The 27981-nt window shown below is 41.2% G+C and overlaps 1 protein-coding gene across 1 annotated transcript in view; it reads right to left on the bottom strand.

Annotated features, from left to right (window-relative positions):
* The window catches only part of kif26ab (kinesin family member 26Ab), a 69663-nt gene extending 45427 nt beyond the window's left edge, over positions 1-24236 (bottom strand). Inside the window, exons 1-2 of the mRNA XM_028566399.1 lie at positions 23950-24236; positions 23481-23699 (exon numbers count right to left, since the gene is read on the bottom strand). Of these exons, the coding sequence (XP_028422200.1) occupies positions 23481-23699; positions 23950-24012 (282 nt within the window). The 5' untranslated portion in view covers positions 24013-24236. The remainder of the gene's footprint in view (positions 1-23480; positions 23700-23949) is intronic.
* Between the last annotated feature and the right edge of the window lie 3745 nt (positions 24237-27981).

Genomic DNA, 27981 nt, shown 5'->3' with positions numbered 1-27981 from the left:
AACAAAGCAACCGTATCTGCAGCAACACCAGCAACACTGTCATTACCTACCTGATAATACGGCCTCAGACAGAGCCAGACAGCACTATGGTAATGAATTCATTCATCCTCCGTGGCTGTGTGAAAAAAACACTTAATTTTTCTGTCACTCTTTGGGCTTTTTATTGGAACACAAAGAGATTTCATCAAATAATGATGAAACATCTCTGCTGCCTTTCCTGCATTCCTAATGTGAAATTTGGCTTTTGTCTAAGTCAGACTACATTTAGACATCGCATCGCATTATCTGAATTTAAGCTTCTGTGAGATAGACAGATACAGCCCCAAAATGATTCTGCTCTTGCTTTTCAGAGACTGATCTCTTATAGCAAGAACACCTCATGGCTAAAGGTGAAAGCACCAATTGAGGCATACTGAATATTCTGTGTTTTCACATCTGACTTTGCAATATTACATTTTTCTCAGAAAGATAAGATAAAATTACCAAATTCTGCAACTATCTTGACAACAAACTGCTTACTTACAAAGTCAACAACACATTACAGTGAACAAACTTCCCCGTTTTTAGATCAAACAGACGATTACCTTGTTTGGAGAAGTGCATCAGATTTTTGCATCAGTATTCCCTTTAATGACCAGCCAAGTCTCCCCGCATCAAGCATCTGTTTGTGAGGAGCTCACATAGACGTCAGTCTGTCTGCCCTGTGTGATTTAGCCCTTTCCTCCCTTTAACTGTCAGTGAACTGCTGACAGAAAATGCAAATAGGCTTTACCCCTTTGTGACACTTTCAACACATGATAGCCCCACCTGTCCAGAATATCACAGTGACACATCCTCTGATGAACGATCACAGGGTCGAGCAAATCTGCCTTTAGGATGAGCACACAAGATTTACTACAAAATACAGTTGTGACCTTTTTTAGTTTTTAGAAAAAATCTTGACAAGATCTGGCGTGACACTTGATTTGTTTTGAGCTTATTTGCACCATGATACAGCTCCAGTAAACTCCAGTGCAGCCTCCAGATTCTGTCATCTATAAAAACAGATGTCACTGTCCATCAAAAATAAAAAGGCCATAGATCCCACTGACCCTCAGGTTAAACATAGATAGAGACAGATGTAATCACTCATGAGTCTTTGCCAAACCACCCTGCAACCATTAATGACCTCACATAATGACGTGTCACCACTCCATATGGTCGACCCATTTATCAGGGTGGGAGTGCTTGTAGCTTCTCCTACTGAAAGCAGAATGAGACTCGCATACATGTTTTTATAAAAGTGCAATTACATAAAAGGTTCACTAAACCAGGCTTCTACACAAGAGGAATGGGTGAAACACGCGCATGTGTGTGTGTGTGTGTGTGTCTCCCCTTGTGTGGCTGTCTCTTTACACCACACCCATCCATCACTCCAGCCTTTCGCCACTTGGCCAGTTAATTACCTTTTCCTGTTCACTCACGCACATAAAGAAAACAAGCCCCTTTCAGACTGTTTAGACAGACTTCATTCTCCCCCCTTTTCCAACATCTCTCTCTCTCTCTCTCTCTCTCTCTCTCTCTCTCTCTCTTTCCTCTTCGGACCCAAAGCAGCCTTTACTGTCTCAGCCCCAGATCCATCAAGCTTTCATCGACTCTGGCCGGGGTCAGGCTGTTCGGAGGTCCAGCCTGAACTCACCAGTGGGAGAGTGAGGGACTTTAGCAACTAGGGATAGACCAATCATCGGCCTGGTCGATTATCAGGGCCGTTATTTGGCAATTTGCAGATTATCTTTTTTTAGTTTTACCGATAACTGATAAAGTTAATTAAATTTAAAAAAAGTGCACTACTTTGGCTCCGCTACAGCTCTGTAAGCAGTCTGCAACACTTAGAAACTGTTAGAATGTTAAAACTTCAGGAAGCTATTTTTTTTTTTTTTTATTTATTTATTTATTTTTTTTTTACTGTGTTTAAAGTTTCAGTTTTATTAAATAATTGCTTAAAGCATTTAAACAAACTTTTGTGTTGGAGTTTGTAACATTCTAAAATGTTAATTCTGACTAAAAGATTTAAATCTTTACTGTAAATGCATATTGGTTCGTAATGTTGTCTCCATTGCTTCAACTCAATAAGAAACAGATTTCAGAGAGGTAACAATGCTCTGGCTTGCACAGAGAGAACAACATGAACTATCCCTCCAAAGTTTTCTCATTTGTGAAAAAAGTAATGCTCCACATTTTCCACTTCCCTGCCCATTGCTGCTGTGGAGCCCGTCAGACAGCAGCGGGCGGCTTGCTATGCTGTTTTCACCAGGAACACAGGGGATTGAGTTCATGTACACTTGCACCAACGATTGTGCACCTCTAATTAGAATGGCTGATTTTTGGCTCAGAGACGCTCTCAAGGTAGTTTCTCTACCGACCAGGCACGGCTTTGGAAACAAACCAAAATGAGTACATAATGAAAGATTCAACAGGCAAGCTGGAGAGGCAGGAGCCAGGTGTTGCTGTAAACTGCAGGTGAAATCAAGGACAGAAGGATGGAGGAAAAGGTGGGGTGAGGGGATGGAGGTTGAAAACAAGGGAAGAGGGTTAAAAATCATCTTGCACATTTTCAGAGCCCATTGGCTAAAGAAAAGAAGAGATTAGTATTTGGTCCTCTCCTCTGAATCTTCTATTTTGCAAATGTATGACTACTTGCATTTAAAAACTAAAACTGAGCAATTAAAGTCATAATCAAAATGTCACCACTGTTCAGTACATTTGCAAAGTCCTCATTAGTGTGGACTGTGCAGTGTAAAATTGAAACAGTATTCGGGAACCATCCGATGGAGCTCGTTGAGAGATATATTTTCGTCTAAGAGCCCACTCTAAAACACTTACTGCAGAATAGAGGATCCTGATACAATAGTTCCCTCCAACAGCGCAAACCACTATTTCACTTGTATTTCAATCGCCTACTCAGTCTATACGCAGTGATGACAGCCACCTGCTTCTCCTCTGTCTGAACTGTCGCACCAAGAGAGCTGCATTCCCTTCAGTTTGTTCTACGGGAGGGTTTTTTCGTTTGGACTGGGAAACGGAACACTCCCAGTTCCCTGCAGTGTATTTACAGAGAAAACAACCTGCTGATAAAGCTTATGGCAACTAATCTCCATCGCAGGACTCCCCTCAGCCACACAGAGGGTAAAGTGTGACATGCAAGTGTGCGCGCAAATGGTTAATTATCAAAGACAAATGCAAAGGGAGTTACTCATGATGAAACAGAAGTAATTGCATATGGTATCTTCATCAACATCCTCCAGATCACATAATCTTCTACATCAACATGATTAGAATTAATCATTTTTACATTAAAATACTTTTTCATGCCAAGCAGCAAATAAACACCTGGATCTACAAGATGGGCATTGGCCTTGCTTTATATGGTTATTGCAATATTTCATCCCAAACACCTTGTATGAAAATGCATAGCTTCACATGCTCTAAGTCATGAAAATAAAATGGTATGAAAGTGATGACAAGGTGTAATGTTTAGTATCCTATGACAATTATTCTCTCCACTCTCCTCTTGGACAGTACAGTAATTATGCTGGCAAGTTGCCATATGGATAAATATTCAAGTTTGCTGTTGCTGCTGGAGTTTCCCTCCCACTCTCTCCCTCTCTACACATGGAGTGACTCTATACGGTATGTAAGAAGAGCCACATAATGAGGCACTGTAAGTGGTTATTGTTGAGGAAGGCACTTTTTTGTTTGGCGGATATCTCAATTTTCACTAGGTGCCAGCGCGGACACGTGAGCAACGAGGTAACTGATTAGCAACACAAAGCCATTGGGACGGTACGAGCCAAAGGTTATTCCCCCATTCTGGCTTCTTAACCGTGTTCATACAGCAAAGCACAAATCATCCTGAGCCAAGGTGAGCTGTGCTGAGCATCCCTATCCCATCCACTCCCAGTCTGCAGAGCATTATCTCAGAGAGTGACATGCTTTGTGTCTCACAAAGCTGCTGCGTGTTGGCAGAACAATGGAGCAGCAGAGTTGCGAGTGGCGGAAGCAGTCTGGTGCAACAGCCGAGTGTAGGTGAGGCAGGGAGAGGGGGGGAATACTAATTTATCATGAAAGATGTCATTACCATGCCAATGACTTCTCAGAGAACACAATGTATCACTAATAATAAAAATGTTAACATCAGCCCATGGCTTTCAGTCAGGAAAACTGTTGTCTGTTTATGATAACTAGTTATAGGCTGGTGGGAGTACTGGTAGAAAGAACACACTGAGATAAGCACTAACCATTATCTGTTTTTTTTTTATTATTTCTTGCTAATTGAGATGTCTAGACACATTGAATTGAACATCAGCGAGATAAGGAAGTAGGCTGAACTATCTCGGTGGAGAATAGCACACACTAATCCACTTACTGAGACTGAAGGATTTGGAAGGAGGAAATGCTTGGCTTATCAAAATGTTTTCACATGCACATTTATGTCACTTTGTCTTTTAGGAACAATAACATCCAGCAACTGGCCTTATGGCCCGCAACAAAAAGCAACTCCAACCATTTCACTTAATATTCTAATTAGTTGGTGAGGATTGGTTGGGCTGAAAAATATAAATTTTTCACTTCTATTAAAACATGTGAAAAAGGTGTTTCGAAAAATATAAAGAATTTATTTAAATTCTGCTTTAGGTCATTTCATTTCTTAATAAACAATATATATCCAATATAGCATGTTTTCTGGTAATTTCAATAAATAAATAAACAATATTAAATAACCTATTTTGTATGCTCCTGTGTGAATTAAATGTTCACATTTTATAAGAACATGAAAAATGAATGTTACATGCAAGGATCAGGACATAAAGTGTTGTCCAAATGATGTAAATATTGCCGTATGGCAGTTTGCCCGCTGGCTTTCTGACATGACAAATGAAATGAAAATATATATACGATAGACATTTTTATATCGTTTAGATGATAAATATCACCTTGCCCTCTTCTGCTTTATTTTGTAATGTTTTCAGTTGCAATGAAGTTAAATGGAAAACATTCCTCTGATAACAACAAACAAACTGAAACAGGAGAGACTAACTAAGAGACTACAGCCAAGCTAGCAGCTCTTTGAGGCTGTACATAAACACAGTGTTATTTTTCATGTAATTGTGTAGGCTTGCTAGCATGCTCACAATGACAATGCTAGAATGGTAATGTTGAGCAGGTATATTGTTCACAATGTTCACCATCTTAGTTTAGCATGTTTTTAGTTTTGCAGGTATTTGGTCATAAGCCAAAGTATTGGACACATTGAAATTTTGACCTGCTGGTGGCACTAAAAAGTCAGAGGATCACCAAAGAACTATGAACTATGGGAACTAGGAATCTCTGCATACATTTTCATGGCAATCCATCCAATATTTGTAGAAATATTTCAGTTTGGACCAAAGTGGTGGACCGACAGACTAACCAAATGACTAAAAGAGACACTGCCATCCCTAGAGCCATGCTGCTAGCGTGGCTAAAAAAGCCTAGATGGAGTAATGCTCATTCCAGCAGACACTGGAGAAAGAAGACCAATTCGTGAAGGCTTTGTAAGTTATCCAACTTTGAATGAGCCTCTACATGATTAATCTAGCCTTTTCTCAGCTCAACCAAACACAAAACAAGAAACAAGTTACGTAACCGCCTCTATTCTCATGACAATGACGCCATCTTGGGCGGACAAGGACTTTGCTGCTGGCATTTCACATCACCAAATGAAGACATAACTTGTTGTTGGCATTTTTGTTGAGTTCTGTGTTGAAATGTGCTCTTCAAAGTCTTCAGGGGCTTTCTTTCTGCCTGTTCATATGAAATGTCACAACACTGAAGAGCTCGGAAAGAGTTGAGGAATTCATCGTGATGGATAAACACACAGTCCTGAGAGAAATAGAAGGAAGCTGCAGGTTCACAGCTGAATTGCATGTTCAGAGCCGCACTGCAAGGACAGCACATGTCAAACAGAGGGAAAATGGAAAGCCTGAGTCTGCACTGAGATTTATATTTTTGGCTCAAGGGTATGATGGCATTCATCTGAGTGTCTGTCTGCATAAGCCCTAAGTGATGCGCTTTAACTGCACTTTAGAGCATGAAAAACATACAGTTAAGAGCAGTTAAATAACAATAGTCACTAAAGCAGGGAAGAAATGTACCGTTTGTAGCAGATGGATGCAGACTAATGGATCTTTTATATATTTATGAGTGGAGAATGGAAAGTAGCCAGATATATCATTAAGTTGGAGGTGTAAATTCTTATGCATGCCTCCAAACGCTTTATTTTGTTAATTTCGTGAAGTAGACTGAAACGAGAAGAAGCTATTACATCCTGTCAGACTGAATCACATGCTACATCTGTGCCTTTTTGAGCTGCGCACACACACACACACACACACACACACACACACACACACACACACACACACACACACACACACACACACACACACACACACACACACACACACACACACACACACACACACACAGAGAGTCATGTAAAGTGGGTCTGGGGATGCAGAAGCATGCCCGGTCCTTGCTCAGGGTTTGATTGTGAAACTGAGGGGTCAAAGGGTAACTAATTGCGCGACTCATGGAGGTCAGCGTTGGTGTGGCCTTCTGCCAGAACACTGGAACACCACCTGAAGGTCTGTCAAGAAAGACAAATGAACTCCGACCTCCCTGCTGATGACATCGACCCCAGTCAACAAGCGCACGCCGTATCTTAATCTGGGTCACGGAGAAAGGAGCAGACCACTGCTGCTGCCCTAGACGCTACGTGCTGAAGGAGCTATAGCCGATGTTTACCTGTCCGGTCTCATGTTCACTAACTCATCAAATACACAACCATAGAAAAAATCTCATTCTCCATTAAGGTCAAACTTGGCAACTGAAGCAGTGGGTAGTGTTCTATTGCTTCTTACATAAATAAAAGTTGTGGTCACTCAGGCCTCAACACAAATTGCTAGGAAAACAAAAAGCCTGCTTGATGCAACCTGGTTAATCCAACAATAGCATTCTTGTGGGAGCAGCACGTTCTTTTTTAGAGACCCCATGAAGAGCTAAAGTTAGCTTTGCCTTCAAACTCTTGGAATTCCACGCAAGAACAACTCTCGGTTTTACACAGTGACTCCCTAAGCGGAGCAGAGCAGGAGATGGTTATCATTTTTCAACAGTCAATAATTAGCCATCTCCCTAATCAGCTGTTTGTGCCGCGTGCCTGTCTGTGCCTTCTCATTTAGCCATATCACAGCAGACGCCGGCCATCACCAGTAAGCCACGGCCTGAACCACACTGATAGCTGGCTCTGCTGTCTGGAATGTACTCGCAGTTATGCCCCATAAAGGAGCATTTACCAGGTCTACTGTGTGTGTGTGTGTGTGTGTGTGTGTGTGTGTGTGTGTGTGTGTGTGTGTGTGTTTTTGTTTAACTACTATTTGTGGGGTCCAAAAACCAGGAGTCCAGTATAGCTTTGTGGGGCCAAAATGCTGGACCTCACAAGTTTAAAGGGCTGTTTTAAGGTTAAGACTTGGTTGTAGGATTAGGGTTAGAATTAGGTTATGGTTAGGGTGAGGGTAAGGGTTAAAGGAATACGCCACCATTTGTTGAAATAGGGCTTATCACGGTCTACCCTGGCTGTAGACAGGTGGGCCAATGCATTTTTTGTCTCACTGCAAGTAATTAGGTTGTTTTTTTGTTTTTTGTTGGCTCACTTTTACTCACAACATACTAACCGGCAACATAGGATTCCATTCACTACGCTATGCTAACTAGCGGCGGCGCTGCCGGTGTTGCACCGGACTAAAATGATGCATGTACAAAAAATGTGTTGGCCCACCTATCTACAGCTAGGGGAGACCCTGATAAGCCCTATTTCAACAAACGGTGGCGTATCCCTTTAAGGTTAGACATTTAGTTGTGATGGTTAAGGTTTTGGTAAGGGGCTAGGGAATGCATTATGTCAATGACAGGCCCCCACAAAGATAGTGGGTAGTCTTTTCTGTGTGTGTGTGTGTGTGTGTGTGTGTGTGTGTGTGTGTGTGTGTGTGTGTGTGTGTGTGTGTGTGTTCCTGTCAAAAAAGAATTAACAAATATGTGTGATGGATGGATAAAATCCCATGACAACTGCAGCCTGACGGAAAAGGTATTGTGATGGAGGTCCAGGGATCATCCAAAGAAAAGGAGTGTCTCACTTTCATGATTAACAAAATGTCAAAAAGGATTTCCCTTCCTAAACAGAGACCACAATCATGTGAGGCTGCAAGCCAAAGGGACATGGCCAGATGGGACGTCTCCCTCTCTTTCTCCGCCTGCCGCTCCTTCACTGTTTTTGAGACAAAAATGGCCGAGACCTGTGTCAACAGCTGGGAAAAGCATCCCTCGCTGGGCTTTGTGAAAGTGATAAAAATAACACCATGAAGTATCCCGCTGTGGGTTACGCCCTGAACAGGTCTGTTTTTCCAGGACAGGAGGGTCACTGTCAGGCAGAGCTGGACCTCCAGCCAACACACATCAAGGCAGCACTTTCCTAGCCACCATTTTCGCCCCTGTCTTTTCCTGTTTTGACAGGAAACAGGAGATGATAACATAGAGTTGCACAAACAAGCAGAGACTGCCTCCGACCTGCTGCCTGGCTGTCCTCGTGTGGCAGTGGACGGCTGTTTTCTTTAGAGGGCCTCGTGTCCAAACATACAAAAAATAACACGCTCACAGTCTTATGCAAACATGGACACCAAGCCACTGTGACGCATAGGCATGCCCACAGACACACCTGACACACACACACACACATCACTTACAAACCTGTACTAATGCCAAGCTTGAATAACCTCTCCAGAACCTGGCACATCCAAGCACTTCCTCACAGGCTTCCAGCAGCGTGCCAGCACAGCCTCACACAAAGGAACGCAATAAAACAGACCACCAAAGTCACGGACACAAGACTGAAAGAGGGGAGATGAAAGCTGCGTTGGTCGCCACGGGGAACCCAACATACACTGCGGAGGTGAGCAAAGGAGCAATGTCAATATCTAGAAGAGAGAGGAAGGGTTGGGGGTGTGTGCACTGGCCGAGGAAGGTGTGGACGGGTATCGTCTCTTGTCCGAGGCTCTTTTTGGAATGTGAGCCTTTTATGTTGTCAGGAAGCACACCGCAGTGAGACACAACAAGTGGAGTGACGGGGCCATTAGAGAGGCTTTGTTGATGGCGAGAGCAGCTCAAAGGAACGGGCCACTTTGATTGCCCTCTCTGATCCCCCACTAGCCTTTGTTTATGAGCTAATTAAGCATTGTTCAGCTGCGGCAGGAGCCTCGAGCCCTTCATCCCCATAGTGCCACCATGACTTTGAATGGCTACTGTAGGCCTTTTACAGCACCCTTTATAACTTAACAACTCGAGCAGGAATGACTTTTTGAACGGCTTTCTGGTATGGGAACCAACCTCTGATGAAAATCGACTATAGATGTGAATGTAATTGCATGTTAAAAGGGCATAAAAGAGATGGAAACACAAATCAGGTATAGTCTGACAGGTCAAATCCAGTTCAAATGTGGTCTCCAGTGACCGCTTCTGTGGGAGTTCAAGTGTGCCCTGGTTTCACCCCTTCATTGAATGCTGCAGCCAAAACAGCCTTTCACTCACAAAGAGATGAAGACATAAATGCCCAGCGTGGGACAAGGGGAGGCAGAGGGGTCAGTGGTTACACAGAATAGGGCGGAGGAGGGTAACGTCTCGCTAGATGGATGTGGTAATGACCGTGTGTCAGCGGTGAATACATTTCGGTGAAGAAATGCTCACACAGACAGAGGGGCAGTTTTATAGAAATTGAATACATATGTTCACATTTACCTGTATTCGGGGTCAGTAGAGAGGTCAGGAGCAGCACATGAAAAGGAAAAAAAAGGAAAAGAAGAAAAATCACAATTTGTTCTTTCACAACTAAGAATCAAATTCATGTTTGCTAGCAGGATTACAATCACAAGAAGAGATTAATTAAAGATGTTGATCATATGAATTATATCTGAACAGCTCATGAAGTCAAGCCAAAGGTCAGCATAGCCTTGTATGACGCCTCCTCCTGGAAACCAACACAATGCTTAAATGTTAAACTAAAGCTGACACAACCTGTAAATGCTAATGCAAATTAAGTTTGACCACATTTTACGGCATGTTAGCTGTCTGGACTTGCAGCGGACGTAAGAGAATGACTATGGTTTTGTAAGTTTTTGCTCTTATGAGCTGCTGAGTCGCTGCTCTTGGAGGACAGAGGGGGGAGGTGAGTTGGACACAGCAAAGGGTCAGAGAACTGAACAGTGGAACAGTAGGATCCACTCTACGCTATGCAGGAATCCACCAAGGCCAAAGACACAGGTGTGCACCCCGAGAGTTTCCCTCCTTTTCACAGAGGGAGGGAAGCATTTCCGTGTTGCACAGACACGTTCAAAGGCATTCCAGCAATGTTTTTGTTGATGCATAAATTTAGAGCAGTAAACAACAGCTTCTATCCATCTTGTTGATTTAAATCCTTCTGAGAGAACAGTTGTGCACCTCAAACACAACACATTAATGATGACAAAATTCCAACTGAAAGCAGCTCCAAACATAAGTGAAATGCCAAGATAATCAAACCACATTCAATTGGGCTAAAGAAAGAGACAATTCTATGAATTAACATGTACACAATATAGACAATACTTGTCCACACACCCTCTCGCAGACTTGTTCTCACACCCAGCATGGGAATCGGCAGCACTTAGCTGGGGGCCTGCACAGTGAAGCCCAACAGTGAGTTCCCAGAACAGCGAGGATGGCTGGGTTTTTATGGGCGATGCTGAACTGATACTGAGCAGCAAACGCAGGATGGAGAGGCATTTTGGGACTCGTAAACAGAGAGGTTTAAGTTTAAGTACCCGACACACACGAAGGAGATAAAACAGCCCAGAGCTCTTCAGCGGAGAGAGTGACATCATAAAATAGAGTAGCAGTAACAAGAGGGGAAGCATAAAGGACGGATCTATTAATGGGAGATCATGGGAGAGAGGCAGGGGAAGGTTTACTCCACAAACATCTGGGAGTAATGACAAGCTCAAGATGGCATCGTTTCTTAAGACAGCATATCTCTGTTGATCTGAAAATAAATCTCATTATCCTCGTTTAGATCTTTTTCCCATGACCTCCAAAGTAAATGTGTGTATACTGTAGGAGTTCACAAGTGGGCAAAAATGCCAGCCAAGTTCATCATTCAGCACAAAAAAAAACTGCGTAACTTGCCAATTATGAGGTCACTGCTCTTCCTTACCTTGATGCTGTTTCTCAAAGTTAAAGGCACAGTGCACACTTCTATCAACTTTGAGATTTTACAAGTGTTGTACGAGTGCCCCCTCTCTCTCTTCCTTATCACTCTGGTGCTGCTTATCTGGGCGAATCATTGGATGAGACAGACATATTAAAGGAAGGTTGTCAAGTGTCAGTACTTGAGGCTATACTAACTATGTGTGTTTGTGTGTATCACATGAAAGTAGCAAAGAAGGGGTGAAAATCTCTTCTCTTTTATGAAAAAGTTATGTCAAGCAAAAACCACAATGTATCTCAGCCCTCACTGCTTTGGAAGTTTCTTAAACGTTTTACCTGAAAGTGCAGACCTCACCTGGCAATCACAGACAAACAACACTGCTACTGTATCATGATTGACTTCTTTCTGGGGAAAAAAACCATTATGAAAATCCATACAGCTGAGGTTGACCTTTTCCTTGTTCCACCTATTGAGAAACTCAGCGACACCTTTTTTTTTCATGGGATTAAAGGCAACTCTGCTGCCATTTTGTAGAATGCATTGCTATGCTATTTCCTTTAAAATGTCAGCAAGCAAATTGCTAAGTCAAGTCATTCAATAAAAAAAAAAAAAAAAAAAAAAAGCACACTTTACACTTCTTTTCTTCTGCTGCTTCTGTCTAGAGAAGAGATAAACGTTTTGGTTCAAATCTGAGGTTTTGGGTATTTATTATTAGATATAACAATAGACCAATAATTATGCTAATACATAATAAATTAATGAATGAATGTTTTTTTTTTATTATTGTGTCATGCATACAATAAAATATGCCCAGCCCACACAGGCTTACAAGACACCATTACCTAGGATAAGGGACCAGGTGCCAAAGTAACCACATACCCTAAACAAATAACCCTTCTAGTCTTTTTTGCCAAGCATTAGAAACAAAAGTCGCCAACTCATAAATATTAAATTTAAACAACCACTCCAATTGGTCATCATCCGTGCACCAGAACATTTCAGGATTTTGGACAGACATTTCATGTAAGATCGGTGTTCTTAACTCATCATAATACGGACAATACAAAAGAAAATGTGATTCATTCTCAACTCTCCTAGTTCACATAGTTTGCACAACCTTTTATCTTCTTGGGTGTTTTTGAATCTACCTACTTCAAGGGCAAGGGGAAGGATTCCTGTTCTCAACTGAGCCACCTCTGACTTCTCGATAAGTTTGCTGTAACATATAGTTCAGGACCATAATAATGTTTGCTTTGAATATAAGTTCATAGTTTTGGTTTTAGCAGAATGTCTTTTGACCACATTTCTTCAAATCTTGCAAGTAACTTATTTCTGATTGTGTACATGCTGCAAGTTAAATTATTATGATATATATATATATATATATATATATATATATATATATATATATATATATATATATTGCAATTCAACTTCTTCAAAAACATCATATATGTCATTAGTCCACGGGGAATTGTGTGCTTTGGCCCAGAGAAACTCCATTTATTAATCCTATTATCAGACATGTTAAGCAAACAATTCCACAGCCTTATCATTTCACATTTTCTCATTATTGAACCAGGAATCCAACCCATATCACCTTGAACAGCTGAAATAGGAGCAAACTTATGAACTCCTAAAAAAAATAACTAATAACTAAGTGAACTGTAGTTTAACAGTATAATCATAGCATGTTAGATATCAGCATGGACCAGGAGCAAGTCAAAAAACAGCAGGGCTAATAGCAGAGATAAAGAGAGCTTGTATTCTCATCATATTCCCCTTAAAGCTAAGCCCGCCGAGTACCACAGTAATAGCACTGCCCACTCACCTTCTCCATCACCTTCTCCATTAACCAGACCACTACCAGGCCTGCGTGTTGGAATGAGGATAAAACACTGACTGAAATAATGCAATCATAAATTGGTTGCAGTTAAGTTAAGACAGATGGATGACTTCTGCGGCAAAGTGCAAAGGATGGAAGGACCCTGAATGTACTTTGTCTCTTTCTTTTTTCTCTGGTACTTACACCCAAATTCACACATCATCAATACACACACTCATCCTGGCTCACAGAGCTGGACAGTCAAGCATGAAATGAACATGAGCAGCGTGAACTTTGACTGGCATTTTCACGCAGCGCCAGGATATATGGGCCACTATACGTATCAGAATGAGCTCCTGACAATAAAGAATGCGCCCAACGCAAAGCTGGGGAGACCAGTAAGACGGGTTAACAAACCTATCTACCAATCACAACACAACCCATCACAATCCATCTACTATTACACCCACACAAATAGAATAACACAGTGATGCATGCATACTGTCACCCAGACACATATAGAGAAATATGACTTGAAAGCACAGTGGTGCACTCACACAGCTGCAGCACAGTTTACTGTTGATCACTGAGAGGCCCCTTTAAGAGTGGACTGGTTAGCTTTTAAGAAACATCAAATTGCACACAGTAGTTCCAAACAAAAAGAATGTGATTGTTCACATTGTTGAGAAAAATTACTTTGCTAACACGTACACAATAGTGTTTGAGAAAGTGTATTTCACTTTAAGGAGCTTGTATGAAGTCTATTGATATCTGTGAACTCAGCTTACTAGGGTTATAAGCTTTGCAATTGCACTTGTATTAAGCCACTAAATGGTATTTTCCTCAGGAGTTGGTAGAGATCAAAATAGAGGTAAAAGGATATACTACTAATAATAATATTCGACTTACATTTGGCAGGCAGCAAGAAACACAACCCAAAACTAATGATAATGTTCCTACATGTCTGCTTGATGTGTGAATAAGCCACTATTTGCTAACATGTTCACCATCAGCTTTCGGTGATCATAATAACTATAACTAAATGTATACATCAAAAGTGTAAAAATACATATGGCAAGTAAAGCATTTGGTAATTTCAGCAATATTACCCATATATCATATTTAAATATACCTTCAAACTACATGAAAAAATACTTTATATAATCAGTCATCTTTTAGTTTACTTGACTTTGTGTAAGTAGGAAAACTATTTAAAATAGTGCCTTGCTCCTGGCATGTTGACAATGGTTGTTTGGAGAAGGGATTGCTCATTAGGAAACATTTATCTTAGATTTTACAAATCTGCTTCTCTATCATCTAACACTTAATGCGCCACACTCTTAGGGTAAATAATGCCAAAGAGGCCGTCTTCTGAGCTGGCAGGTGAGAAGTAGTAGAAGCTCCATTAACATCTGCCAAAGAGGAAAGCAAACAAGGCAAGGTCGAGTCCAACTTTAGGCACCATACACCACTGATCCACTGTTTGCTGTGAGCAAGGGAGCCACTCCCAAACAGCCCAGAGTTTGCTGTCTGCATATCCATCTTGGCAAGGACACACAGCACTGGCATTCTCTTTCAGCACATTGCTATAAGCCCGGCGATTTGTCTGCTACAACACGGACTGCTGTCAATAGAACACGTTTTATGGAGCCAGCAGAAGATTACCTCAAACTCAGCGCTCCTCAGTTTCTGTCTGCCGTCTTGAAAATGTATTTCAACAACTATGTTTTTCCAATACTCTGAATCAGACTCAATAATGGACTGCAGTCTGCCTAGATCATGCGTGTCTCACTTCATCATGTCATATGGAGCCGGGCAGTAGGAGCCACGAGATTGCATAAAACAAACATACATACATACGCCTCACCCTAAATTAACAAGTCAAACTGATTAATTCACACTGGTTACACTTCTTGTTGAATTTGTGTTCTTTTGTTCATTGACATTTTATGCTTTTGTAGCTCAGTTCTCATGCTCTGCAGACCTGTGCTGTAACACATCAGCCTGTAAGCCTAGACAGCAGATCCAATGTTTCATTTCAGTCTGGCTCATTGTAACACATGATCCTTCACCAAACAACAGCAAACCCATTCGGACTAGTGCTATTATGCATGGCAATCATTCAAATAAACTAACAATGGGGATATGGCTAAAGAATATAGGTGTTGTCACAATCTCAGCATTACCTGGTGCTATAATTCAAGAATTCTGTAAAAAGATTACTAATAAAAAAATATTAACTGGAATAGAGCATGGAGCAACCCACATACATGTTTAATTACAAACAAAGTAAAAGAAATATCATTTAAAATTCTTCACCATTTTTACCCCTGTAACAAGATTATCTCTAAATTTATCCCTACTGTAGACGAAAAATGCAGCTTTTGCTTTATGGAAACAGAAACGATAGACCATTTATTCTTTAGCTGTTCACATAGCTCTTCTCTGTGGAATGATATACAAAGTTTCATTAATGGACAATTTGGCTCAAACATACATTTATCTAATTTTGATATCTTCTTGTACTTCTAAACTTACTAAACTCCCCTGTACAATATTTAGTTAACTTCATTTTGCTTGGAAAATTCTTTATTTATAAATCGAAATTTATGAAAAATAAACCTCTTTTCAGTGTTTTTAAACTTGACTTAAAAGATTATATAGATTGTATTTCTGGATAAGAGGGTAAATCAGCATCAAAATGTATGCAATGCTTATCTGATTTAACTTTATAATTAATTTAACTGATATTTACTGTCTGATACTCTGGCTATTTACTTTTGTTGTTTATAATTTTTTTACTGACTACTTGTTATATGATATTTATTTCAACTGTCTATCTATTGATTGATAGGTATTATTTTTTATTATTTATTTTTTATTTTTATTCTTTTACTTTCTTATCTGTTTTTTATTCTTTATGAAAACATGTTCTGTAACGAAGTGAGTTGTGTACTACAACTTCAATCTCTTTGTTTTGACAAATTGTAACAAAAATATTCTGCAATAAAAAATGTATCCAAAAATAAAAAAATAAAAAGATTACTAATAAAACAAATCAGGCCTCAGTTTTGATTGCCTGACCGAGTCACGTCGGAATTAAAATACTCAGTGTGGTATCCTAACTGTAACATTAAGTTACAAGAAATGCTTATCTGTAAGCTATGTCGTATACTTACCTATTAAGAATAATTGTTAATTTCCTTACCCTGTTTGAGAAGGTATCTGCTAATAAGGGATGTTCCAGAAGGAGGCGCTACTACACTGAGTTCTGAATCAGAGTATGTTGTTCCGCAGACAGGACGACAACACTAGCTAAATTAGACCGAAGAAGTTGTTGCTAGCAAGAGACATGTGACAGTAACTTAAGTAACTTGTAAAGATGTCATGCCCGCCAGTTTGTATTAAACTTTCAAACGTATTTAGATGTTGTGGACATTCAGTTCCTTCCATAGAAGATACAACACTCAGTAAATAAACACACGTGAACAGGTGCTTTAAATATTATTGCACTAACTTAAAATGACCACACATAACAAATTTGCGCAATGCTAGCTAGCAGGTTGCTAATGAACATGTTAAAGGAATGGACATATTGGTAAAAGCTAATTCACTTTCTTGCTGAGAGATAGCGTTGATGAAAACAAACGATTCGCTACCCCTTTAATAAATGTCTGTTAAATAGAATAACAGACAGGAGAGAGTTAGCTTAGCATAAAGACTAGAGCAGAGCGAAATAGCTAGCCTGGCTCTGTGAAATGTTAAAAAAACACTTCAGTTTTTGCACAGATTAAACAAATGAGATTCATATTTAACAAACATTCATGAGAGTGGTACCAAACTCTTTTGGCATGAAAATGTATTTCCCAAAATGCCAAGGAAAGTAAGTAAGTAAGTAAGTAAGTAAGTAAGTAAGTAATTGTATTACTATTTATGAAAAAAAGAAAGGTTTCTTCCACATTTATAATTTTTATTTTTGTACCATTGTTAAGAACATATCTTGCAACAGGACACTTTAGGCCAACATTCACAGAGATTTAAGAAAAGCTAAGATGCTGTGCCAAGCGTGAAGCCTCTGGTAGCTTAATGCTTTCTCATCAGCTCATTATAAAAGGTAAAGGTGCAGCTGGTCTCCCAAGTCACACACTTTGATTGAACGTCTTTACTGAATAGCTGTTAAGGATAATAGGCTTACTTTACATATCTAACTAGTGAATGAGAGAGGCACTGCAACCTTTACAGTAAGACAGCAATAAATCCCCAGGTCTAAGCAGCTCTAAATAGCTCTTCTCACCTTGACAGGCAACAGGAACATCTGGATGACTCTCTGTAGACATTACAGTGGCATGCAGCCGCATCAGAAATGACCAGATGGCCAGAAAAGGACACAGTCAAGTAAACTCTGTGCATCTGTGTATGCATGTCTGAGCTCACGGCACACATTGGTTTACCCGTGTGCATGTGCCTGTGTATAGAGATTATATTTGTGTGTGTTAGTGGGCATCTGCTGAGGAGCCACAGTCAGCTCCTGTTTTATCTTGCCCGCTCCTCCGACGAGCCAGCAGTGGAGTGCAGACGTAAGGAATGGCAGTTATTCCAGGTGGAACATTCCTCATCCTCCTTTGACAGATTCCCTCATTGTCATCCTGATGAAAGGCAATGAGCATCAGCCTTACTGCAGCTTAGTTTCCTTCCAGATCCATCAACCCTTGCATCTGCCTATTTCCTGCAGTCTGCCCCATAGCAATTTACCCTTGCAATTGCGATAAGTAGCAGACTGGACAGCAACAATTGGGGTCAATTCACTTTCAGCTCACCAAATTAAAGATGTAAAATGAAACTGCAGCAGACATAGTGAAGATGTGGCCTTCATTCCAGAGCTGCTGGAAGATTAGAAAAAAAGTTTTCTGGCCAGTGAAAGTCAGTTACTTTGAAAAGCGGGACCAGCTGTGAAAATCTGGAGGCAGGAAAGTAAATGAGAAACTCTTTACGCTCTCTTAACTACTGACGGAGTTGTTCCACTGTCGACATTCAAAGCACTGTGGCTGCAATGTGCAGCTTCCAGATGGAGATAAAGGCTGGAAAATAGAGGAGATGAAGGATTTCTCTTCCAGGATAATTAAATTCCTGCAGTACTTGAACCAAAAAGTGAACCTTTTCTTCTATGCCACTGTGTCCACTGTACTATAATACTGTAATGCAGTAAATATAGCTTGGTTTAGTTTGAAAATACTTAATACTACTGGTAATAGATACCAAAATATTGTGGTTATTTTTAAAAATTACTTTTTCATTTAACAAAAGAAGGAAAAAGTCTTGAATGTAAACATTTTAATGTTTAAATACAGTCTGGCAAACATTTGATTTAAATCGAGAAGTGTTAGCCCAGCCTTAACAGTAGGTAAAAAAGAAGCGAACACAATGCATGCAAATTTGTCACATGGAGAGGTGTCTGACAGCTGAAAGACGAAGTGGCAGTGAACAGCTGCATGCTGCTGAGGCTCTCAGATACCGTACAGCACGGTAGCACCATGACTGATGTCTGTGGTCTCCGTACCACTTGACACCAGATTATTGCTCTGCGGTTTAATACAGCCACATGCCATAAAGCAGAATTCACACTGCATGCAGGGATGAGGCGAGCCCAGAGTCTCCTCTATTCTCCCGTCTCGTCTCTCATCTCATCCCAGGCTCTCTGGAGTGCATGCACTGCTGAGCAGCCACAGAGGCACACAACACACACATCACAGAGAGCCCCAGGGGCTCAGGTGCTTAGAGGTGAATAGAATAGCATGACGATGCTCTGTATTAACTCTACGTTAGCTCAAGTTTCAACACCAGAGAGGTTTATCACACACGTCTTTTTTTTATCCTTCCCTCCATCCGTCTGCCAGTAACTCTGTTCTGTCGTCTGCCCTCCTGCAGCGAACCTGGCAGCGTACACCTGTTCCAGCCCAGGTCGGCCTCGTGAAACTCTAACCACCATAAAGACTGGGAGAACTGACAGAAAGGTCAGAGGTCAGTCAACAAAGGAGAAGTAACACCTGCCTCCCCCCCACCCACCCCACCCACACCAACTCGCCTGAGAACCAGTAGCCAGGCAGGTAGATGTGCCATTGACCATCACTCACTTCTTCCTGTTTCTCTCTCTCTCTCCTGAATTATTTCTCTCACACACTTATTTATGCGCAGTAACAATATCAACAAAGCAATGTTCCTGCTGGCTCCTTGGCTATGGCAAATAAACACTCTGCCCCACTTCTTCTTTCTTTGTCAGTCAGCTATACAAATTTCCTATGTGGGCAAGCAGGCACTGAATGTATAATGTCACACAACACACACAAATGGCTGTGTAGAAATAAGTTTATTTCCCACACAGTCAAACAAACTTTTTTTTTGCACGATGTAGATGGTTAATTTCCTTTCTTCTGTGCTTCAGGAAACAAAACTTGATTTGTAATATTTTACATGGAATAACTCTGCGTGTAAAGTGGGTCGAGGGTCAGACGATGAACAAAGCAGTAACAAATCAAACATGAATCCAAATGAGTCATTTGTGAGAATTACTGGTCCCATAATTTATGAATTTGACATGAAAAAACTGGCAGAAGGCCTCATGGAACAAATTAATTCCTGCAGCCACATTCATAGTCACACTCATACACACCATCCATAACAGGCTTGGACACCTTGTGCATACATCAGCATTGCACGCACGTTATTCTTGATTAGCTGGCAGTTTGCTCATTATCTGTCACCACCATTTAAGTTCATTACACCTTCATCTCCATAGTGACCTGATCCTAAATGCAGTTTCTCCATATCAGGAGGGCAAAGGTCATCAGAAAAGTAAGGCCTGGCTGCAACTGACCTCAACCTCCAACGGCTCAACTTAATCCAAATGTTCAAGCCCTCACAGCCCTGCAGAACCATCTCTGTTAATCAGTCAGTGTACTAGTGGAGCTCACAAGGTCCAAGACTGCTTGTATATTCATAGGCCCCAGTATTTATGAGTGGGTGTTAGCACTGCTGACTTCATCTCTGACCTGCAGTCTCTGCAACATACCAAACCCCAACGTGTCTGCTCTAGAACTCTGGCTTATAAAAAGGAAAAGACTTAATATATTTCCATGTTTCCAACCTCCAGTTTTATCAGTTAAAATACAAATATCACAAACACATTCTCAGCTGGAAAATTAAAAGACTAGCTTGACATTTTGGTAATTGTGCGTATTAGCTTTCTTGCAGAGTTAGACGAGGAGATTGATAGCACTCTCATGTCTGGACGCGTCCGACCAAGAAATAGATAACAATAACATGGCAATGTGTTGTTTTTACTCTTTGTTTTGTTGTACGGATTCAACAAATAAGATATAGTGTGCTAATTACTGCGCTTTAGAGGTGCTAGTGGGCATATTTTGTTACTTTGGACAGAGCTAAACTACTGTAGCTGTTTCCACTATTTCCTGTTTTTATGCTAATCTAAACTAATTGGCTGCTGGCTCAAGCTACATAACCGTACAAACATCAATCTTCAGAAGAAAGCAAATTAGCTTAATTCCTAAAATACTTTTGTACAACTTGTAGTGATAGACTTCCTTGCATATTTCATCAACATAATCCCGTCTTTTTGGCTCCCATTCTCCCTGAATGTCATCTATCTCATGGATCAGTGAATACAATTACTGTTAGCCTTTTCAAAAATTAGATATCAAGTGACAGAGCTTCTGTCAAAACTGTGACTGAGGGGCTTGAGCTGCTGCAGTCTGGCCACGGGCAAAGGAATTATAGTTCTTACAGGACACAATGACTCCAGGTACTGGCTCTATACAAACTTAATCGCCTTTTGTTGTCAATGACACTCCATAAATATGAAGTATCCCAGGCTAGAGACTTACAAGCAGACAACTGTTAGCATTTATGACCTGAGGTTGGATCTAATCCAGAGCTTCTGATTACAGTAAGAAGCTAATTGGTTTCTTTAAAGTGATTGTCTTTCTTTATATCATACCTTACCTAGCCACTGTGTCCAGCCACAATAAGCACAGTCTACAATTATTAAATTCAGACTGTCTGTTATTCACTACTGAAGTCATTCTGTACTGTAGGTTTTAATTATGCAAATTAAGTAGGTGAATTCCCTTGATTAGATCCAGTCTGGAGGTTGTCAGTGTCTCTACTCTTTCCGTCTGTCCTTTTCCAAGGTTTTTTTTTTTTTTTTAATCATCTGCTTTCTTAATGACATAAAATGTGCCAAGGCAACTGAAACTTAAGGGTGGTAGCTCAAGGACATAATTTCAGCAAAGTTAATTTGGGGTTGAGCACTTCAACACAATGTCATAACATATTTATAATAAGAAAAATCATTGCAAATTAAGTGTATAAAAGGGCAATACAGTTGCATGTGTAGTTTAAATAGTTTCAAAAAGTTGTCAAACACAAGACCCTGTGCACTGTTGCTCTTGAAATAAAGCATGAACTTAAAGGCAGGAGGTATGAAAAATATTGCTGCCAGTGGATGTGGACACATAAAGAAATAATTTACCATCTTGAGTTTTCTAATGCTTGCTAAGTGGGTTCTGTGCAAAACGTTTACTGCACCATTGGCAGGTTCACCCATACACCTTTAGGCTACAGTGTAGAGAGAAAAGGCCTTTACTTCCTTGTTGTTGCACACTTGCAGGACAGCAGGTTCTTCTTGACCATAACAGGAAAACACAAAAGCTGTCTGGGAGGCTTCAGTGTGTGTGTGTGTGTGAACAGTGAAATTTCCCTCGTTTTCATGTAGAAAAGCACATTCACTCTTCCTTGAATTTGTATCCACTCACTGCTACTACTGTATTCAAACAATAAGTCTGTAGGCAGGGTAAGGGGGAGAGGGATGTCTGGGGACCAAGCCGACTTCCTCTTCACAAAAACGGAACGGCAGGCGGATGGGGAGGGAGGGGAAGTGCTACCTCGGGTAAACAGTCTACGCTCTCGTTTTTCCCATGACAGCCACAGACACAACACTGGCCGAACCCTAGCAGGTATGGTGATCGCAGACACACCAACAGGCCACCAGAGTTGCCCTGTTGACCTTATTCCCTCCACGGAGGAAGCAATTTGGAAGCGATCATCCATAACCGTGTTCATCCTATGAGGCCCAACAGGTGGGTAGCTCAAACTCACAAAGACAATGGATTTATTGTCGTTCCATACTATAACCCTGGTGCAATAAGAGCACCCTGCCATCACTGTGTTCCACCCCAGAATTAAGGTCCAATTTAGCCATCAACAAGTGCAAAATAGGGGGTTAAGTAGCTGCACCCATCTCTTTCTACAACACAGAGCACCTGGTGAAGGCCACAAAGTACTGCTGGAGGGTCCCACACTAAAAGAGGGAGGTCAGTTCCCACGGCAGATAATGGCAGTTAGGGGTAGGCTTAATGTGTTTACAGGGTGAACTTACCTGATACCTGAACATAGATCTGATATGCTCAAAACAAAGATTAGACCACACATGCAGATGTCTCAGACAGAGAGCCCAGGTGCTTCAGAAATGCCCCCTTGTCCGTTGTCTACCTGTTCCCGTATGAACATCAGGTGCTGCGGGATTTGGGGTGAACCTTGAAGAGCTGTAATCCTATCCGACTTTGGGACTCTCTCTCTCTTAAAACGGGACAACAAAGGAGAAGCGACCCGAGGGTAAACCCAGCCCGCCACAACAACAGCAGTCTCAGGACCTATATTTAACAGCGGTGGGAATTGTGGGAACAGCCATACAGGAACACTTTCAATGCACAGCGAAGGTCGACTGGGACTTAACTTCCTCCTCAGTCTCTCACATGAGCAGCTCGCTCATTTCAACTCCACTGGCCCCCCTCCACACCCAACAGCAAAATGAAGAGATAAGCATTGTTTAGCCAAACAATGGGCCACTTTCAAAGTCTCAAAAGCATCCATTTTCACATACAAGGCCAGCATTTGAAGTCAAGCATGCAATAAATAACTTTACAAGTGGATGGTGAGAGCTTTCTTGGTACAATTATAAACCATAGAGAGGATCGGATTTCATTGTCTTTAGATATCAGCATTAAGAGCAGGTGCAGGTGGGCAAGAAAGGCCAAAAGACAGAATGTTACAGCAGTTCAGAGAGTTCACTACTGCTATGTGTAAAACAGTGAGTATAACTAACTCACATGTTTAGTTTTTATTAATTTAATTTGACTATTTTTTTAAACAAGAAATACTGTGAAAATCAGGTGATCTCAGTATTTCAAACTTTAAGGTGTAAATAAGTGCAAAACAGTTTAAATTTGAAAATGAGATTGGCCTAAAAGAGGGAAAAAAAGTTATTAAACTAACCTTCAGTGAATTCTGGTCTGCCAGGGCTAGCGCCTGCTTCTTCAGCTCTGTGACTTTCTTTTGACATTGCTGGCAGAAGCCTCCCTTCTCCTCCGACTCTGAGATGGAAACCGACCCGGCGCCCTCAGGGGGAGGCCGGCTACCGCACCGCGCGTCCTCGGCAGATTGAAGTCTTTTCCTGGGGGTTACTGGAGACTCCCCACTCGGACATCCATCCACCTTCAGCATAAGGAAAACGTTTGGTTAACTTCTATTGTAGGAATAATAGCAGGTCGCACCTCCAGTGCGCTGAAGTGTGAGAGTGAAACTGTTTGTTTGTACCTTGACGACACGTTTGAATACAAAGCACCTGTCCAAGCGCGCACCAATGAGATGCAAGTTGTGCCGCTTTTATGTTAGGTGGAAACGACACAACCTACATGATCTTATTCCTATGTATACACTTAATCATGTGCAGTGAGACACTTACAGTGAACACGCGGTTGTTAGGGTCCCTTCCATCAGAAGCTGAATTGCCCCAAAAGGAGCTCATTCTCCCAGATCAAGGCTACACCTTCAGTCTTCCTGAAACACCAAACTCACAGGTTTTGCCGCTGAAAAAACGCCGGGCAGAGCCATAGGCTAGACCAAAGACCTGACTGAGGCTCACCAGTCATCTGTCAGATTGTACTGGACCAGTAGCTTCTGGTCGAAGGCAACTGGTGAGTGTGTACCATAAGTTTACCGCGGAGGAGTTTTGGTACAGGAGGGCGCTCAGCGGTGAGCAGGAGGCGGTATTATCATCCTGGAATGGGAGGGCTGAAGAAAACTTTTCCTGCGAAGGAAGGGGTCAGAGCTCTTATTATACCATAGACCACTCGGAATGGTCTGCGTGGTGAACAGGAATATATAAGTCGACGAATTTCCCCCCATAAAATATTTCCTCTTACTCTAAGGTTGGGAAGGTCATCTTATTCCACACTGTCGGACAATATCATGTATGTATTAGCTTTTTCAACCTTCCATTGAAGCTACATGATGCGCACACTAATTAAAATATTCAAATCCCAGACTCCATGTTGTTACGGCTTTATCATTCCATGAAATGGAAATATTGTAGATGTGTTACCAATCATTAATACATTTTTCCCCAAAATCCCCCTGGATCTCCATTTGGATTTTAAGTATGAATTATGTGGGCTTGAATAAGGGAGGGCTGCAAAACAGAAGTTTATACAGGGGATTCAGGCGGAAACAAGTAGCCTAACACTATTAGAAAACTCCGTGATATTTAAAAAAAAAATCTGATTGTGTGTACCCTCCAATAAGATCATAAGACTGTGTTGGCTAAATTTCACATTATTCACATATGAATACATTGAGTTCAGGGTGCTTTACGCTCCTTATGTGCCAATTTGGTCTTGATTAATTGGTCTTCCAGGTCACCCTTTAGAATAGAATAGAATAGAATAGAATAGAACAGATCATTTATATCATTAGGTTTCTGTTTCAGCTGTGGTCGCTCAGTTTCAGCAACTGTTGCCTCTCCTTTCAGACAGGACTGCCTCTGTCTGCTGTTAGTGTCTGGCGCCATCCTCTGGCAAAAATAAAGAACAGCATCTCTCAAACTGGAGTGGGTTGAGGTACCAAGGTTAAATATTTAATTGGTAAACTTTAAATATTTCATGTGGGTGATGTAACCGACAGTGGCCGCACGCTCTGAAACACTTTCTCTTTTTCTTAGCCTTAAACGACCTATTTAGGTAAACCCACAGTCTTTTGTCCTCTGGTTGTAGCCTACAACTCATGCCAAATTCTAGACTTAAATGGTGAAGTGAATATAGTCAAATACATGTTGTATTGTCATTTAAAACCGAGTTGCAAAATGTTTAGGCTGTAAAAGGAGTGTCTGAACGACTCTCAAAGATGTAGGCTATGTTAGGAAACAGAAAACTAAGATCATGATTAGTCATTATGAATCTTGACAGTCCACAAACGCTCCCACACTAAGTTATCAACCTTATTTAAATCGGCTAGGTGTTAATTTAGAGCCGCTTCTAATTTGATTACCCGATTTCGATTATTTTTCGTTGGCAAAGACAATTTCATTTGCAGCACAATTTTGCAAAAGTGTTGAATAAGACAAACTGATGATGAGTGAGATGCAAGGATGAAGTTTAGAGCAAGAGAGGGGACTGAGGATGCTGCGAGGTGCTGTTCAGGGTCCTGAACACCGGACAAACGCACATCAGCTGTCTGTCTCGTCACTATTTCACACTTGTTTTATAAAATGTAGCCTACACATAAGCCTGAGATCATTCTTTTTTATAACCTGTGTTTCAATCATTCCTTCAGGGTACTCTTACCTTTGTTTTTCTCTTTAGCAGGTGACTTGTAAATCCAAATATGATGTCAGAGTCAACGAAGATTGTCCCGAGGTCTATGACGCTGGGGTTGGGCGTCCCAGCTCCGGGAGACCCCGATGAGTTTGGCAAAGCCATGTGGGCTGCGAGTGTAGCCTAAAAAATATTCCACTCCTCTGGAAAGCTATTTGATTTGTAGTATATCCATCTACTTTAGTTCTCTCGTATCCTCCAAAAAGATCCACAGGGTTTTTTAATCCGGACATCCAGTGACTCACGGGGAGCGCTGTCTGCACGTGTGCGTAAAATAACCTCTCAGATTTCCAGTAGTCCGAGAAGACAATAAGGCAATACAATCCATCCGGTATGCAATAAGGTTCACATCCAAGTGAAATAGCCTACTTTTTTAATCCATCCCGAGGCTGGTCATGCCTGATCTCTGAGCTCTGCAGGTCTGAGAGCGAAGGAGCACCTTGTGCATGTGCTGCTCTCTCTCTCCCTCTCTCTCCCTCTCTCTCTCTCTCTCCCTCTCTCTCCCTCTCTCTCTCTCTCTCTCTCTCCTGATCTTTCTCTCTCTCTCCTGATCTTTCTCTCTATCTCTCCCTGTCTCTCTCTCTCTATCTCTCTTCCCTTCTCCCCTCTCTCTCTTTCACTCACTCGCTCCCCCTGTGTCAGATAGTGATGACCTGCTCTCCCACCCGATTTGCTGCTGCGTCGTTGTCAGCCCCCACACGAAGATGTAAAACACAATGACAAGCCTGGCCATAACCCCTAACGACTGATTCCCTGTAATATTCATGTAGGGACGTATAGTGTGTATGTGGCATGCGGTAATGACCTCATCATAGCTTACTTTATGGAATTCCTTTCTCCTATATAATATATATTCTTGCAGGATGTACTGTACATGGTTATAGGGTTGCTTTATTGCATTGTATTTTTCACAAGGTAATATCTCATAGGAGACACACAGTTCATATTTACTTACTATGATGATGAAGATCATCTGTAGGGATAGTTTCAAATTGATTTGATTTTGCTTGATTTTAAGATACTTACAGGCTATAGCAATCAAAATTTGCTTTGAAATAATCAACTTACACACTAAATGAAACTCTTGTGGGACCTCTGAGCAACTTGATCATTTAAGTTCTTTGTAGCTGTTGATGCTAAACAATACATCTGATGTCTAAATTTCATAATCGCTAATCAATATTGAATGAATAGTCTTCACCGTAGCAGGCTGAGGTTATCCCATAGATTGAATGGCTGAGGCCAGTTGCATGGGGTCCAGGGGAGCCATTATGTCGATGTAACTGCTGTGCAGTATTACAGTAAAGAAAATGTGTTTTTTTTTTAATGGGAAAACTCAATCTAAAACATTCTGTCAGCTCAGATTTAATGTATGAGTTTGAAGCAGTTTCTCCTGCAGTTCAACTGCAGAGAGACCCACTGTAGTGATGATGTCATCCACATGAAGCTGCTCCACAGACGGTGAGCAGTGGCACAGTAGGACAGCAGCACACATGGTGATTTAACTGAGATATGGGCTCGTTTTCTGATTCACAGCTGGGAACTACATTCAAATCTCATTTTGATTGTGACAACTTCTGTATGAATTACATGTCTAGTTCAGTGTTTTTGGATAAAAGGGATATTCCTGGAGTATTGTATTGCACTGATATAATGCTGGAGGTTCTCCAAAGAGACAGACACAATTGTCAAAATCAAAGCAGCAGAGGCTGAGATATCCTGGCTGTTAGTTCCTAGTGTGTGGCAAGATCCAAAAACACTGGATCCTACATTTCCCATAATGCAACATTCCCTACTTATAAATGCCCAGACCTTTAACCCAAGATCCTTCTAAACCGTCTCTGCTTTAACTCCATGCCCTCAGTTTGTAACACAGGCTTTTTGTTCAAACATATAGTCTCCAAGTCCAAGCAGAGATAATGATATCATTAGGTTAATATCTCAGCCTTTAGAAAACTGCCTCCAAAGCAACAGAATACATTCAACAACTGTTTTCACAGGTTGCAAGTAAGATGATCTTGAACTGTGAAATAGGTGGTGTCTCTTTATCTGAAAAAAACTATAGCTAAAGGGAAATTATATTTAGGGTGGGTTTTCCCTTTAATCATTTGACGTTTCTGATTTAG

Source organism: Perca flavescens, chromosome 20 (assembly GCF_004354835.1).
Source record: "Perca flavescens isolate YP-PL-M2 chromosome 20, PFLA_1.0, whole genome shotgun sequence".
Taxonomy (NCBI): Eukaryota; Metazoa; Chordata; class Actinopteri; order Perciformes; family Percidae; genus Perca; species Perca flavescens.
Note: the sequence above shows the minus strand (reverse complement) of the source record. Positions and strands in the feature narration are given on the sequence as shown.